Genomic DNA, 15,892 nt, shown 5'->3' on the forward strand with positions numbered 1-15,892 from the left:
GTCATTCCGACAGAAAGAAGAGAGGAGCCCTCATAGCAGACACTCGGATGATCTCCCCAGTGAGGATCTTTTGCTTCCACTGTTCTCCAGCTGAGATGATCCCAGAGATATTTTTCTACAGTGATATACAGACAGAGTAAATATGCTAGATGCTCCTACCTCTAGGGCTGCTCATCTGCTAACCGTCAAGTGTAATCCCATTAAAAAATCATTTAAAAAAAACCAGTTACCTTCTTTGCAAAGGCCAAAGTCGGCTATTTTCACAAATCCTTCTGTATCCAGCAATAAGTTATCCAACTTCAAATCTCTAAAAAACGGTATTTGAAAGTAAATTGGAATTACTGATATGCCTATAGTGGTACTCAATAATAATAATTCACCCTAAGGTAAAAAGGTTATTTAAAAATAAAAGAGCAGTGCAATGCCCCTCTTAAATTTTAGTTATCCCTTTCCTGATTTAAGACTTCCATCAATAACTTATGGTTTACACCAGGGGTTGGCAACCTTTCAGCAGTGATGTGCCGAGTCTTCATTTATTCACTCTAATTAAGGTTTCGCGTGCCGGTAAACATTTTAACGTTTTTAGAAGGTCTCTTTCTATAAGTCTAGAATATATAACTAAACTATTGTTGTATGTAAAGTAAATTAGGTTTTTAAAATGTTTAAGAAACTTCATTTAAAATTAAATTAAAATGCAGAGCCCCCCGGACCGGTGGCCAGGACCTGGGTAGTGAGAGTGCCACTGAAAATCAGCTCGCGTGCCGCAGGTTGCCTACCCCTGGTTTACACTCATAAGTATGTCAGAACAAACTTCTTCTGCTAGCATAGAAAGAAAAATAACAAATAAAAAGATAATGCTTCGGGTAAGCAAATCAAGGAAGTGATGAAGAAAAACAGTGTTAAGCAAGGAGAAATTGTTAAAATTACAGTCTTGAGAAAGAATCGATTACTTACCTATAAACTATTTTGTGCTCATGTAAATACTGGAGTCCAAGAACCACACACGCAGCATAAAACCTGTTTGAATAATTAAATAAAGCTAGAATTTCAGTCTTGCTTAATGAATCAATCTGTATTTTTATTAATTACTTTCAGAAGAGTACAGATAAGTCTGCATGTAGAAACTTTTCAGAGGATTTTTTTTTAAATGTGTGATACATGTGGAATTTTATACAATTCTAAGTCAAAGCTTTAAAATTTACCAGGAAAAAGTTTAGACAAAAAGTGGCCCAACCTGTAACATGTTTTTTCTGCTTATACTGTAGTCTTCTATGGCACCCATTCCCGAAGTATCCAACACTTCCCACTGAAGCTGGAGCATTTATATCATCTTTTAATTTCAGCTAACATTTTAAACAGACTACTAATTCTTCAAAACAACATTTACAAATATTACATATTTACATTTTAAGGCAATTTAGATCTAAGCATATTGGCATATACGCTTGTATTCAGACAGCCTACAAAATGTTTTGACCATTCTAACCAAAACAGAAAATACTATTTTTATATATCTGTATCTATATCTATAAAATTTATTTTTTCTAACCAAACTGGGTTGAATGTATTTTAACAAGGCTTTAATCTTTAGTCCATTTAAGATTATTACAGTACTCAGTGAAGTGATCCAATACACAAGCATGCAAAGGCAAGCAAAGTTGAATGTGTGGTGGGTTTTTTTTTCAGCCCACTGAGACAGAACAATTTATATCAAAGCCTTTAAATATTTAATGGTATTAATGGTGTGAACACTTACACTGCTCTTGGTTCAGAAAAGACATCAGTATGAATATGCATCATCAGGTCTCCACCAGCAGCATATTCCATTACAAAGCAAACATGATCTTTGGTTTGGAAACAAGCAAAAAGGTTCACCAAAAAGGGATGCCGTACACTATTCACAGTTTCAAAAATTCGCTTTTCACACATAAGGCTGCAAACAGAAAATATTTTAATAGCAAAATTTAACACTGATTGTTATATTACAAATTTCAATACGCAGAACAATCAATTGGAAAGACCTCCCTCATCCTCCCTCCCCTCCAAAAAAGCTTTCATAATACCTAAATCTTTTTCTGATTTGATATGATACTCAAAGCCTAAAATTTCAAAGTGCAATGCAGGATTTTAACTGTACAACTTGACTGACTTTGAAGGGAGACATATGGCTAACATCTCATGAAACTCTTTGAAAGCATACCTGTTAGAATTTCTCAATATGCCCACAAATTTAAATAAAATATAATATTTAAGATCAACTGATACAAATTGTAGTTTGCATGTAATATTCAAAAAGTGGGAAAACAATTCCACTGCATATTTTGGGCACAGATAGCCAAAGTATTACTCCTGGTGTTTGCTATGAAAACCATTCCATGAGTGTAGACTCTTATAATTCAGTTGTCTTTTTCTTTCTGCATGTCATTACTATATATGCACACACACATATATTCTTTCATAGTGCAAAGCACCATAGAGTCAAATCACAATGAACAGTAAATAACACGAGTCACTGGCCAGCAATCTTCCTCCATATTTTGCAGTCTTCTCATAGCCTTGAGAAGCACACCATACTGTATCCTATCCAGTCAGCTGCATAGTTGAAAAACACCCACCACGGGCGCCCTTTGCCTCTGGCACCAATCCCTGCAAAATTTTCTTCAGCCATCTTCCTCCACTCATCCAATCCACATGTCCTGCAAACTCAAGTTTTCTTTGTCTCATTGTCTCGATTATATCCGTCATCAGTTATGTTGTAAATATGTAGAAGCAGCAAAGAATCCTGTGGCACCTTATAGACTAACAGATGTTTTTATAAACATATTGTTTTGTAAATATGGGCGATTGTCTCCTGGCTAGTCATGAGTGAAGTATAGATAATGTGCACCAGTTCCCTATAACATTGCAATTCAAAGGCAAAAAGCTTAATGTCCAGTTTCCTTAAAGTCCATGTCTCCCATACACATAAGATGCTGAAGGCAAGAGACTGCAGTAATTTCATTTTACACTTCACGGTAATATCTTCGCTTCTCCGAATGTGGCTGAGTGTCGCTGCAGCAGTAGTCGTGAGTTCAATTCTATGTCGGATCGCTACACGATTTTTAACATCCCTTGTAGTCACACACTACACAGACATTTGAAGTGCTCAACACACTTCAATGAACACTTCAATGGTTCCTCAGATTTGGGTAGAAATATTTTCACCTTTTCAAACAGATGTCACCATTGGCTTTGAATGTTATATCTTTAGATCTAATTTCTCTGCTTCCATTGCAATTCTTTCTAGCAATTTTTGCACCTCTTCTTGTGACAATCCAATCAGGTCAATATCACTGGTGAAACACAGATGACTAATTTTTTATCCACCAACAGACATCTCAGTGGCTCTTCTTAATATTTCTTCAAGATAACAGGTTGAAGAGGGTTCATGAATAGCAAACACCCTGGCTAGCACCTATCCTCAAGTCAAAACAACTACTTTGCTCATGTCCCACAAACACGAAAGACATCATGCTTCCATAGAGGTTTACCTTCAGCCTTATTACATTTTCACCAACTCCGATCAGCCATAAGATTTCCCAATATGCTGTCAAACGCCTTAGCAAAATCCACAAAAACTTTCATTGTTCTCCAGTACTCTCTCACATAGCACATGCAAGTTGAACATTTGCTCCACCGTACCTCTTCTGGGTCTAAAACCCCTTGTTCTTCAGTCAGAAAGTTCTCTATCTTGACTGCAATTCTCTTCAGGATGATATGCAGCAGTATTTTGCTAGGATGTATCAATGACATTTCCACAAAACAGCTGGGTCTCCCCTTTTATGAACAGGAACTATCAGGGAGTGTGTCCAAGTCTTCCAGGCTCCCAAATCACAGTGACAAGCTTACGGTAATACCTGGATGAGTGCTTCTCCACCACTGTTAATTAATTCTGCTTGTATTTGCATATTATCCACTCGAGGGGCTTTACTGCTTTTCAATGTCTACACCACATCCTCAGCTTTTTCAACTGTAGGTTGATCAGGATAAATCAAGCTCTCTTGTATAGATCTCCTCTGCCTTTTTCACTTCCAACTTAGAATTTGTTTCACTCATATTACAGAGTTCTTGGGTGAAAGGGTATTTTTCCTGCAAAGAATCCTTTATGAAAGAGTTCTGATGATTTGATAGGCCTTCCTAGTGGCATTTGCTACAAAGGATTTTGTATGTTGATGCACTGTTCTTCAAGCCAAGCTTCTTTTGCCACTTTAATCACAATATGGGAATATTGCTCTCTCTCTTGTTTTCACCAGTCTTCCTTTTTGCCCTTAGTTTCCTTCAAAAGATCACACAACTCAATAATCTTCAGGGTGATCCAGCTTTCTTCTTTAGGATGTGAACTCCTGGGGAAACATCCACGTTCTCGAATGAAGCAGGAAATGTTGTATTCTATCTGACGTATGCTATGAGTGCAGAGGTCAGCAGCTTTTGTTTAGTTATCTTCTTGAATTCCACTTGTTTCATGGACTTTCAGTTTGTCAATGTTATCACACACTCTGAAGGTACTTGTGCCAGGCAGACCTGAAGAAGAGCTCTGTGTGGCTCTAAAGCTTGTCTCTTTAACCAACAGAAGTTGGTCCAATAAAATGTATTATCTCACCTCTATAAATACACAGATCAGTTTTTGTAGAGAACTGCAAACATAATATTCTAATTGGTTTGACATCCTAGAACCTCGACACGTATCTATCTATGTAATGTAGTTATTTCCCCACTTTTTGTATATTATACACAAGATGGACTTTTAAAACTCTACTGCCTTGGCCACATGGTTTGGAGAGTTCAACTAGCTACTGAACTACTCATTGAAGTTGGGCAGAATTCCCCAGTTTGTGTTTCTCTTTAGCTTGAAAAAGGAAGAGTGTCATCAAGTATGTCCCCAGTTTTGCCAAACAGATCTTTGATAAAAGTTTTAAAGGATATTATGCTGCATGTGCAAATGTCTCCTTTTGAAGCCCTAAGGGACACAAATGAGAGGAACCTCTGTTGGCTTACAACCAAATGTTATCAAATTTCTTAGACCTACATACAAATAGTTAAGTCAAAGTGACTGTCCCTCCACACAAGCTCAACTCAGTGCTTCAAGAACTGATAGAAGCTCCTTCTGAGGCCCTTCATTCTGCTCACATATTTCCTCTCTAAATGGAGTAGTAGTAATTTGTTGGAAGAGGATGCTGGAAATTTTGTCCATCCAAGAAGTTTCACTGGGACTAAGTGGTTTGTAAAAAAAACAATAACTCCAGGACTATTTTTCCGAGTAACTCTTGAATTAATATTTTAGTGTAGAGATGATTTTCACATTCAGTTGCAAACCTCAAATTGCTATAGAATGAGATCTCAACATTTATTTTGAAAGAGCAAAATCAGTCTGCAGATCCAGTAAAGATGTGGTTTACTTTGGACTGCTAAGAAAGGAATGAGTTTCTAAAATCAATGAGTTTGTTCATCAGATCGCCTGTATTAGAGAAACAGCTGACCATTAGTTTTAGCTATATTTCTCCTTCTGCTTGATTTTATTCTTCTCAAGGTCATGTTTATTTCCTGGGCTCTCAAATTATAGGTTTTTTTAAACGTAAGAATAGTGACCTGGAATTCAGGGTTTTTTTTTAACCTCATCATTTCGATGTTTGGGCAACGACTGCTGAGGTAACATTTCTCAATATAGTAAGCTCCGACCATACCATAATGGCCCTGCCCAGTAGTAGGGTAATTTGTGTGTTCTCTCCCAAATAAAAAAGGAGACTAGTTACACTCAGGAGATCAACAGACTAAGATGAAAGCCTCTAGTAACACCAATTCCTGTGTGTTAGGTTTCCCTTTACCTGCCAATATAAATATGAACTTAACAGTTCTTGACTGATACAAAACTCATGAAAATCAAATTTGCAGCTACAATGGGAAATTTCTCTTTCTACTGAAGTCACTTGAGAATATTTCATATGTATAACCACAATACTACTGTTTAATTAAATACAACTGGACTGAGAAACAAATACCTTACATGAGAATTCCTCTGCTAAATACAATCTGAACTCTCACTCTGGGCTCAGTAACATTACTCCATTAAAGTCTATGATCATTTACAACCCAGTAACTATTTCTTGCAGATATAAAAAATATACATCATGTATTAGTTACTTTCTTGAAACTGACCTGTCTACTTCATCACGAGCAACAATGTCTCCTTTCTTTAACGCTTTAATAGCAAACATCTCATTTGTGTTTTTGTATTCAGCCAGCAGCACCTGAAAGAGTAGATAAGTGATTTATTCAAACAAGTGAGTTTTTCTTTTTTGAATACACTTGTAGTCATCAAAAAATGTACCTTTCCAAAATGACCTCTACCCAGTACAGCACAACACCTAAAATCTTGCAGACTAAACTGAAATCTTTGTGTTCTGTAAAACAGCAATGAATGTAGTAAGTTACAGAAAACTTCAAGTTAGGGTTAACAACAAAACATATAGTCAAAAGAACCAAAAAACCTAGTGTGTTTTTTACCTTCTCTCGTCAGGCTCTCGTATGTTGGTACTCTTTATGTCTGTGTGTGGAATTTCAGGGTCACAAATTTCAGCTTGGAGTTTTGAAACACTACTATCTCTCTCATTTTCAAAATCAAAAGTAGCTTCTGCATCCTGTGAAATATGTAGAAGAAACAGAAATCTGAAGATTTAGAAAATGAGACTGCTGAAGAATGAAGAAATGTACTATATTTAAGGAAAGTGAAGTAAAAAATACTGCAAAACTTCAACTGTGTGAAATTCAAAATACCAATTAGCCTAAAATACTATATTTACTGACAGGCCTCTGTTAAATCCTATTCTTCTAAAGTCATTCCACTCTTTGTGACTCATAACACACTTCTCTATAAATTGCAAGAATTGGGTTTTGGGCCTATAAAGCTACCAGTAGGAAAACAGTGTGACAAACACTTAAAAACCATGGAAAAAGGCCAATCTCTATAGCCAGTATTAAAACATACCATATGTAATTATGTACAATTTGATAAAATTTCATATACACCAATTGTAGCGTTCTCTATTTAAAACAGAAGGAAATAAATGCATTGTAACTACAAAAAGTTGTAACACAAATATTAAATATTTGATTAAAAATGTGACATGCTATGCAACACTTTATGACTAGTTTAAATGTCCTGCCTGAATGGGTGTATCTGGTCCCTTTTTCTCAGATGAAGAGTCACATATTTCTCCAAGGGACGATGCACGGGGTGGAGCAGGCGGAGGTTCAGGTTCAAGTTCAAAGTCCAGTTTGGCTACAGGCGAGTCACTTACAGAAAAACAAACACACACTGAGTACAATGGAGACTGTTTTACTAATATTAAAAATACTTAAGAAAAACCTGTTTTAATATGTTTTTAGAAAATCTTATTTTTTTCCTTTTTTAAATAAATACAACAAATGGATGTCCAACTAGAAAATGTCAAGGTTTAAATTTTGTAGAATAAATAAGGAAGATTTTTCATTTACATGCGTAAATAAGAATTGCACCATTACTTTTGTATGTAAATTTGGCTTCAAAATCTTAGACATTTACCTAGCTGACCGTGCTAGTTCAGGAATGCATGTATCAACCACTGGCACTGTAGCAGGCACAGAAGCTTGAGGGCTGAAGGTACCAGAATGATTTACTGTAGGAATAGCTCTTCTCACCAGCCTTCCCCAAGTGGCAATATTAATATTCATTTGAGGAGCTCTGAGAAATGTTTTGCCTGTAGATATTGTGAATAAAGAAAATAGAGCACAAGTAATTTCTTTACATATCACCAAAAGCTATAATTAAAATTCATCAGTTTATAATTTATGGAGAACAAACTGAATTTGTCATGTTCCTTAGCAATTTTCAACGATTTACCATTAAATGCTACTGCATAATTCTAAACAAACATTTCTGAATGTAATATTAAAGATTTAACTATCACCAACTTTATTTGCAATTATATTTTAGGACAGTGCATAAAAACATGCAAATCTGTACTACATTTTTAGTTTTATAATTTAATTTTAATTCCTAATAAATTGTTACCTTGTTGTTTTGAAAAAATTTTCTTTTGTCTCTGGAGTTTTGGTCTTCTTTCAATAACTGGATTAAAAAATGTAACCTGCAGTTCAGATAATTTGTATATTACAATTCCACTTTCAGAATATAATGCATTCTTAAGAGTTTATTAAAAGCCATTTAAAATATTCTGCAATTTAATTATTTCAAATGTGGGTTGAGTTTTTACATTAAGTAAGTGCTCTTACCTCTGCAAATAGAGTACCCTGTGGTTCAAGATAGAGACACATGCCATGTCGCTGGTTGTCTAAGAAATCTTCTAATCTCAGAAACTTCACGGCGCACAGAGACCTCCAATCACGCCAATAAACTGAAATTTCTAGTTCACGTGACTACGACAGTAAACAAACAAAAAAGAAGTGTTACTTATAGTTGCTTCTGTGCACTAATACTTACGGGATCTAGCTCCTCTAGTGTTGAGGTGGAGATCTGTATACAAAAGCTGGGGATGCAAGAGCACTCTCACATTAGGATGATGTAATTGGCTCAGTCTACATAAAGGAGTGCACCCTCCCTTCCACCCTAAGTCACCTCAGCTTCTCCTCCTTAGCCTCTAAGGCAGAGGTGAAGCTGGGTGCACAGTGTGAATGTAGGAGCAACTCTTGAAGAATAATAGTTACCACTAAATAACCATTCTTTTTTCTACTAGTGTCTCTGTGCATGATTAGCGAGCAGCGTCCCCATCAGAGGATGGTGGGTGAGGAGATCAAGGCAAAAATGGGCTGCTCCACCATCTTACCAGATTGAGCACTGGACTGCAATGCCAAGTCCATACTTTTTAAGTAAACATTGCTCATTCATCAGAACTCTATGTTGCTGACTTGCAAATCTTTGCAACAGGCACCTGTCTCAGACAAGCTACAAAGGCCTTAGTAGAGTATCTTCAAGTCAAGAGGCACTGGTTTCCTTGCAAAGGAGTAACACTACTTAATACACCCCTTAATCCAGTCTGAAAGAATTAGCTTACTAACAGGTTCCCCCTTTCTCCTCAGGTAACAAATCTGTTCGATTTTAGGAAAGACTTAATCCTCTCTAGGTAATAGCACACTGCTCTTTTTGTGTGTTAAGGGGTGCAAGTGGGACTCGCTTTGGTGAACATGGCATTAGGGTAAGAAAACAGGGAGGACAACATAAAATGACAGATGGAAATCTAGGAGTCCCATAGTGTAGTTATATCTAGACATGACATCTTGGTAATTTGCCATTTGTAAACCCAAAGAGGTGGAATAATAGGCTTTCCTCCCAACAGCATTCAGTCTATGCTCCTCTCCGTCCAAGGGTTCAGACAGGGACCCTTTTAGATAACTCTTGGGCTGCAGATTCCATGCAGGAATCTGCAGAGGGATATTGTAACAAAACTGGTGATCCTTGAAGGCACAAAACATACAAGACTAGCTCTTTTTGAAACGGAGAGCCAAAATGTCCTTTGCTGGATTGAGTAGTCATGGAAAAATAGGAAATGTGACATTATCTTTTGTCTGCCATTCCATGATGTCAAAAGAGAATCAGATGAGTCTGGTGCTGAAACCTGTCTGAAACTAAAGTGTGTCAGCCATTCTCCCCATCAGTTCTTGAAACCACTTCAGTCCATCTCTACTCCTGATGAACAAAGTCCCAATTTATCCATCAGGGTATTGGTATAGTCCTTTATAGGGGACTCCTCCATTTTCCCTGAAGGAGCTTCCTCCCAGTCATGCCACTCTTCTTGAGGCAGCAAAGATGCTGGTGCTGACAGTTGCTGGTCACAGCTATTCCAACTCAGACATGGCTGTCCTCAAAGGCAGCAGTGCCAGAAATGAGGCCAAGCCTGGGAAAGCTGTCTGCTCCAATGGAGCTGTCTCCTTTGACAGGAAAGGTATCAGTGTCAATGTGATTGCCAGTGCCAAAGTGGGTGCCATGCTGGTTTTGGTGGCATCAAGCAAAATCTTCACTAATGCCTGAACATAGAGCCACACCAACAGTTGAAGGGGGCCCTTGTATAAGGTCTTTCCAGGCAGATAGGGCTTTTGGTCAAGGTGAAGGTGGAGGTGAAGAAGAAAGTTCACCACTGTTACAAAGGCTACTTGTTAGGAGTAATTCACAGAGCAAGAGTCAATCGTGTAAAAATAGTTTGTTTTATATATATATCTGTATGCTATTTGTGGGACAGTTTAAAACACTTCAATACTTTGTATAAAATTATAATTTCAGAAAAAAATTTAGACATTAACTGCCACCCACAAATACCCAGTATATTACATCTCAGTCACTGGGTGGCCTGTGGTCATTTGAGCAATTCTGCGTAGTAACTCTAGAACCAGATATGCATTTGCAGAGCATTTTGAGGCTCACACGGGGTAAATTCTAAGTTTTTCAACTAACTGGAACTGTTGATACATCTTGCTATGTAAGACCCCAATCTCCATAGTTTTTTCAATCCTATGTGCTTGTTATGAAAGATGCTACCAAAAATAAAGAACAATACTTTACAACATAATGACAACACTTTATGGAATTAGTTATAGCAACAGACAGCAGGACAAACTGCTGTATAGTAATAAACAGAAATAAACAATGGTAGTTGGACAAAGTTCCTCCTCTACGTTGGTGGGTCCTGCGCTTATTGGCAGATTTGCTCGCCTCACAGATTTACCCTGTGGGTCAGGAAACAGCTCAGAGACCTTCCCCTCTGGTAGAAGCCACAGTCCAGGTCAATTCCTCCTGTGTTCGGTCAGGAGTTGGGAGGTTTGGGGGGAACCCAGGCCTGCCCTCTACTCCGTGTTCCAACCCAGGGCTCTGTAGACTGCAGCTGTCTAGAGTGCCTCCTGGTACAGTTGTAGGACAGCTACAACTCCCTGGGCTACTTTCCCATGGCCTACTCCCAACACCTTCTTTGTCCTCATCACCGGACCTTCCTCCTGATGTCTGATAACGCTTGTACTTCTCAGTCCTCCAGCAGTATGCCTACTCACTCTCAGCTTCTTGTGCCTCTTGCTCCCAGCTCCTCACACACACTCTCTCTCCTCTGACTCCCTTTTGCCTGACTGGAGTGAGTCCTTTTATAGCATCAGAAGGGCCTTAATTAGAGTCAGGTGCTTAACAGCCTCACCTGACTCTTGGCAGGTTAATTGGAGTCAGGTGTTCTCATTAGCCTGGAGCAGTCCCTGCTCTGGTCACTCAGGGAACAGAAAACTGCTTATCCAGTGGCCAGTATATCTCCCTTCTACTACTCTGCTGTTCCCAACTGGCCTGGGTCTATCACAGTAGCTATGTTTTAAAAGCAACAATGGAAGAGGGAGAAGATATGTAAATATAAGGATATGATGATTAGTTGTGTTTATTCTCAAGGCTAAATATGACTTTTGGTAACCAAGACCACAGGGCCCCACGTATATCCCATACTACTTCTGTTTTCAGAGTATGCAGTCTGGATTGTCCCAATGGGGGCAAATATGCCTGTTTCCTAATAGGACGGAATTCGCTTTTAGCTTCAGAGAGGGGGAACCACAAATCAGCAAAACTGGGGACCCCCTTTGGAATACATCTCAGAGGGAACATTTGAGGCAAATCAATCTGAAAATTAACCGCAGTTTATTTAGGAGGCTAACTTTAGGATTTTTTTTTTAAAAAAAAGTCTTGGTACATATACACAAAACCACACAGATTCAAGTACAACGTAAAGCTTAATTAGGCCTCAAAACATTAAATGGACAAAAAGAGGGTAAAGAAATGTGAAGCATGCAATCCTGTTCTATACTTGTTTCCTAAGAATTACATGTAGGAGATAAAGTTGTTCTGAAACTTTACAAGTGCTTCCACTAATCTGTGTGAATTCTGATTATATTCATGAAGATATGGAATTACCAGCTCTGTCTACATGGACAAACATTGTGCAAGTTTCCACATCTGAACTGTATTCTGTAACACCTGCATTATGGTCCCAGATGTGTCAAGTAAAATTACCAGTCTTGTTCAGTTTTTCCAAACTGTGTAAGATCTAAGCAAAACATCCATCATTTTGGGCTAAGAAGAGCCCAAATATTTTTTAATCTGAGACCACAACTAGATTTGAGCTAGATCATCAGAACTGAGATTGCTAGAACATTAACCCTCTGTAAAAAACCGTTACTCACCTAACTGTTGTTCCTCGAGATGTGTTGCTCATATCCATTCCAATTAGGTGTTTGCGCGCTGCATATACAGATCACTGGAAGGTTTTTCCCTTAACAGCACCTGTCGGGTTGGCTTTGGAGCTCCCTGGAGTTGCACCTTCATAGCGCTGCATATAGGGTTCTGCCGACCTGCTGCCTCCAGTTCCTTCTTGCTGGATACTCCCACAGCGGGGAAGGCGGGTGGGTTTGGAATGGATATGAGCAACATCTCAAAGAATAGTTACAAGAAGGTGAGTAACCATTTTTTCTTCTTCGAGTGCTTGCTATATTGATTCCAATTAGGTGTCTCCCAAGACTTACTTAGGAGGTGGGATTGGAGTTTATGGAATCACTGACTGAAGCACACAGTCACCTGCCAAACACTGCATCATCCCTGGCGTGTTGGGTGATGGTGTAATGTGAAGTGAAGGTGTGGACTGAAGACCACGTAGCCGCTCTGCATATTGCCTGGATCGGTACCTGGGCCAGGAAGGCTGCCGAAGATGCCTGAGCTATGGTGGAGTGTGCAGTCAGAGTGGGGGCAGGGACCTTAGCGAGGTCATTACACACCTGGATACAGGATGTGATCCACGACAATATTCTTTGCGTGGACACTGGGAGGGCTTTCATCCTGTCTGCCACAGCAACAAACAGCTGGTTCAACTTACAGAAGGCTTAGTTTGTTCAGTATAAAAAGCCAATGCACTCTGTACATCCAGCGAATGGAGCCTCTGCTCGTGGCTATTGGCATAGGATTTGGGGGAAAAAGACCAGAAGGAATGTGTCTTGACTGGTGTGGAAACTCGAGACCACCTTTGGGAAGAAGGCTAGGTGGGGTCGCAGTTGCACCTTATCTTTGTAGAAAATGATATACGGAGGGTTGGTTGTGAGATCCTTGAGCTCGGACACCCTTCGGGCTGATGTTATTGCAACCAAAAAGTCCACCTTGTAGGAAAGGTAGAGGAGTGAGCACATAGCTAGGGGCTTGAACAGGGGCCCCATCCATCTCGAGAGTACCAAGTTAAGGTCCCAAGCGGGGGTGGGCCGGCGAATATGAGGATATAATCTGTCTAACCCCTTGAGGAACCGCTGCATCATTTAATTAGTGAAGATGGTGCATCTATACTCTCCTGGGTGAAAAGCTGAGATGACAGCCAGGTGACCCTTTATCTAGGAGTGAGACAAGCCCTGCTGTTCAAACTTTAGAAGGTAGTCCAAAATAAAGGGCACCGACGATTGTGTTGGAGGGATACGACTCCGCAAACACCAAATTGCGAATCTCTTCCACTTGGCGAGGTAAGTCGCTCTGGTTGAAGGCTTTCTGCTACTCAGAAGAACCTCCCTAACGGGGTCTGAGAATGTAAGCTCTAGCGGGTTCAACCATGCAGCTTCCAAGCTGTGAGGTGGAGAGACTCGAGATTTGGGGTGTTGAAGCCTTCCGCGATATTGAGTGATGAGATCCGGAACTAGCGGTAGAGCGACTGGAGTGTCCACTGATAGCTGCAGTAGCCTGGTATACCAATGCTGATGTGGCTAGGCCAGTGCCACCAGGATCACTGAGGTTCCGTTGCTCCAGACTTTGAGGAGGACCTTGTGAATCAGTGGTATGGAAGGGAATTCGTAGAACAGGCAGTCCTTCCTTGGAAGGAGAAATGCATCCTCCAACAAATCCGGGCTGTGGTTTAGGAAGGAGAAGAATTGTAGGCACTTCCTATTGGCCCTTGTGGCGAACGGATCAATCTGGAAAATATTGTTTACCACATCCGGGCAGATAGACCACTCGTGGTTGTGGAAAGACCTGCTGAGGTGGTCTGCTAGAGGCCTTCCTCACACAGGGGAGAGGAGTGTGCACCCCCGTCTGTTGATATAAAACATCGCTGTTGTATTGTCTGTCAGGACCAATATGCACTTTCCCTTCCCAGGAGTGGCCGAAAGGCCTGATATGCCAGCTGGACCATCCTGAGCTCCCTTACATTGAGGCCCAGAGTTCTGTGCTCTCCAAGGTGTGCCCCCCACCCCATGGCTGAGGCATCGGTCGTCAGATATAGGGTTTTGAAAACACAACCCCTGCGCACACCAAGTGTGGGATGAGCTGCTAGTCTAGAGACTTGAGAGCGTCTGGTGGAAAGGTAAGTGTCTAGACTGTGCCTGCTTGGTCGATACATCGATGCCAGCCAAGCTTGGAGAGGTCTGAGTCTCGCATGTTGCACTACATACATGCAAGATGCCATGTGACCTAGGATTTTTAAGCAACTCCTTACTGTGGTTATAGGGAATCGTTTGAGAGCCTGTATGATTTGAATGGCCTGGAAGTGGGACTGGGGCAGAAACTCAGGCCTGTGTGGAGTCTAGCACTGCTCCTATGAACTCTATTTTCTGAGTAGGGGTAAGCGTTGACATTTGAGTGTTTAGGAGGCCCATTGCGTTGCAGGTGGATCTTATGAGGGAAACATGTTGATCCACTTGTGTTCTGGACCGGCCCTTGACTAGCCAGTCATCTAGGTAAGGAAATACCTGAACCTACCTTTTCCGCAGAAATATGGCCACGACTGACATACATTTGGTAAACACCTGAGCTGATGATGATAGGCCGAACGGTAGCACTGTGAATTGGTAGTGAGAACTCCCAACTGTAAACCTTAAGAAGTGCCTATAGGGCAGGATTATGGAAATGTGTGTCTTTCAAGTCGAGGGCGGCATACCAATCTCCTGGATCCAGAGATGGGAGGATAGTGGCCTAAGAGACCATTCGAAACTTTAGTTTCTTCATGAACCTGTTGAGACTCTGCAGGTCCAAGAAGGGTCTGAGGCCCCTTTTACTTTCGGTATTAGGAAATACCAGGAGTAAAACTCCTTTCCCCTGAGCTCCAGTGGAACCTCACTGCTCCCACTGATAGGAGAGTTTGTACCTCCTGGCAAGAAGTTGCTCGTGAGAGGGGTCCCTGAAAAGGGATGGGAAAGCGGGGGAGGGGGGGGGGGGGGGCGGAGAATTGGAGAGAATATCCCATCTCTACCGTACAGAGGACCCAATGTCTGAGGTGATTTGGGACCACGCTCGGTAGAAATGGGATAGATTTCCGAAAACGGGTAAGGAGCATCCAGTTGAGAGGCTGGTACAACGCCGTTGGGCACATCCTCAAAAAGTCTGCCTAGGGCCCGGTGGCTGCCTGGATGACCCAGACCCCCTCTTATTCAGGGGTTGGATGATGGCGATTCTGGTCCTGCTGAAACTGCCCCTGGTATGGTTGTGTTGCAGATTGAGGCCTAAATTGGGTGGCAGAAGTGTGCAGACCCAGCAATCTTAGAGTGGCTCAGGAGTCTTTCAGACGGTGGAGTCTCGAGTCTGTTTTCTCTGAAAATAATGTGGCCTTCTCATAGGGCGACCAGAGGGCAAGTGTGAAAAATCGGGACAAGGGGTGGGATGTTATAGGAGCCTATATAAGAAAAAGACCCAAAAACCAGGACTGTCCCTATAAAATCGGGACATCTGGTCACCCTACCCTCTCAAACAGTTGGTCCTGAATTGTCTGTTGGACCTCCCCAGGGAGGCTCGAGGCATCATCAAAGACATCATCCGTGTTGCAGAGTCCACTGAGTCTAATGCCGCTTGCAGCGACGTCCTGGCAACTGTCTTGTCCTCGTC

The 15,892-nt window shown here is 40.8% G+C and overlaps 1 protein-coding gene across 6 annotated transcripts in view; it reads right to left on the reverse strand.

Annotated features, from left to right (window-relative positions):
• PKN2 (protein kinase N2) overlaps positions 1-15,892 on the reverse strand; it is a 130,949-nt gene that overhangs the window by 10,473 nt on the left and 104,584 nt on the right. For all 6 annotated transcript variants that reach the window (XM_039484120.1, XM_039484124.1, XM_039484122.1 and 3 more), the window contains 10 exons: positions 8,308-8,451; positions 8,087-8,162; positions 7,598-7,772; positions 7,200-7,329; positions 6,541-6,674; positions 6,365-6,437; positions 6,193-6,284; positions 1,757-1,933; positions 955-1,017; positions 231-307 (listed from right to left, as the gene is read on the reverse strand). In XM_039484120.1, coding sequence (XP_039340054.1) covers positions 231-307; positions 955-1,017; positions 1,757-1,933; positions 6,193-6,284; positions 6,365-6,437; positions 6,541-6,674; positions 7,200-7,329; positions 7,598-7,772; positions 8,087-8,162; positions 8,308-8,451 — 1,141 coding nt within the window. The remainder of the gene's footprint in view (positions 1-230; positions 308-954; positions 1,018-1,756; positions 1,934-6,192; positions 6,285-6,364; positions 6,438-6,540; positions 6,675-7,199; positions 7,330-7,597; positions 7,773-8,086; positions 8,163-8,307; positions 8,452-15,892) is intronic.

Source organism: Mauremys reevesii, linkage group 8, assembly GCF_016161935.1.
Source record: "Mauremys reevesii isolate NIE-2019 linkage group 8, ASM1616193v1, whole genome shotgun sequence".
In the NCBI taxonomy this organism is placed as follows: domain Eukaryota; kingdom Metazoa; phylum Chordata; order Testudines; family Geoemydidae; genus Mauremys; species Mauremys reevesii.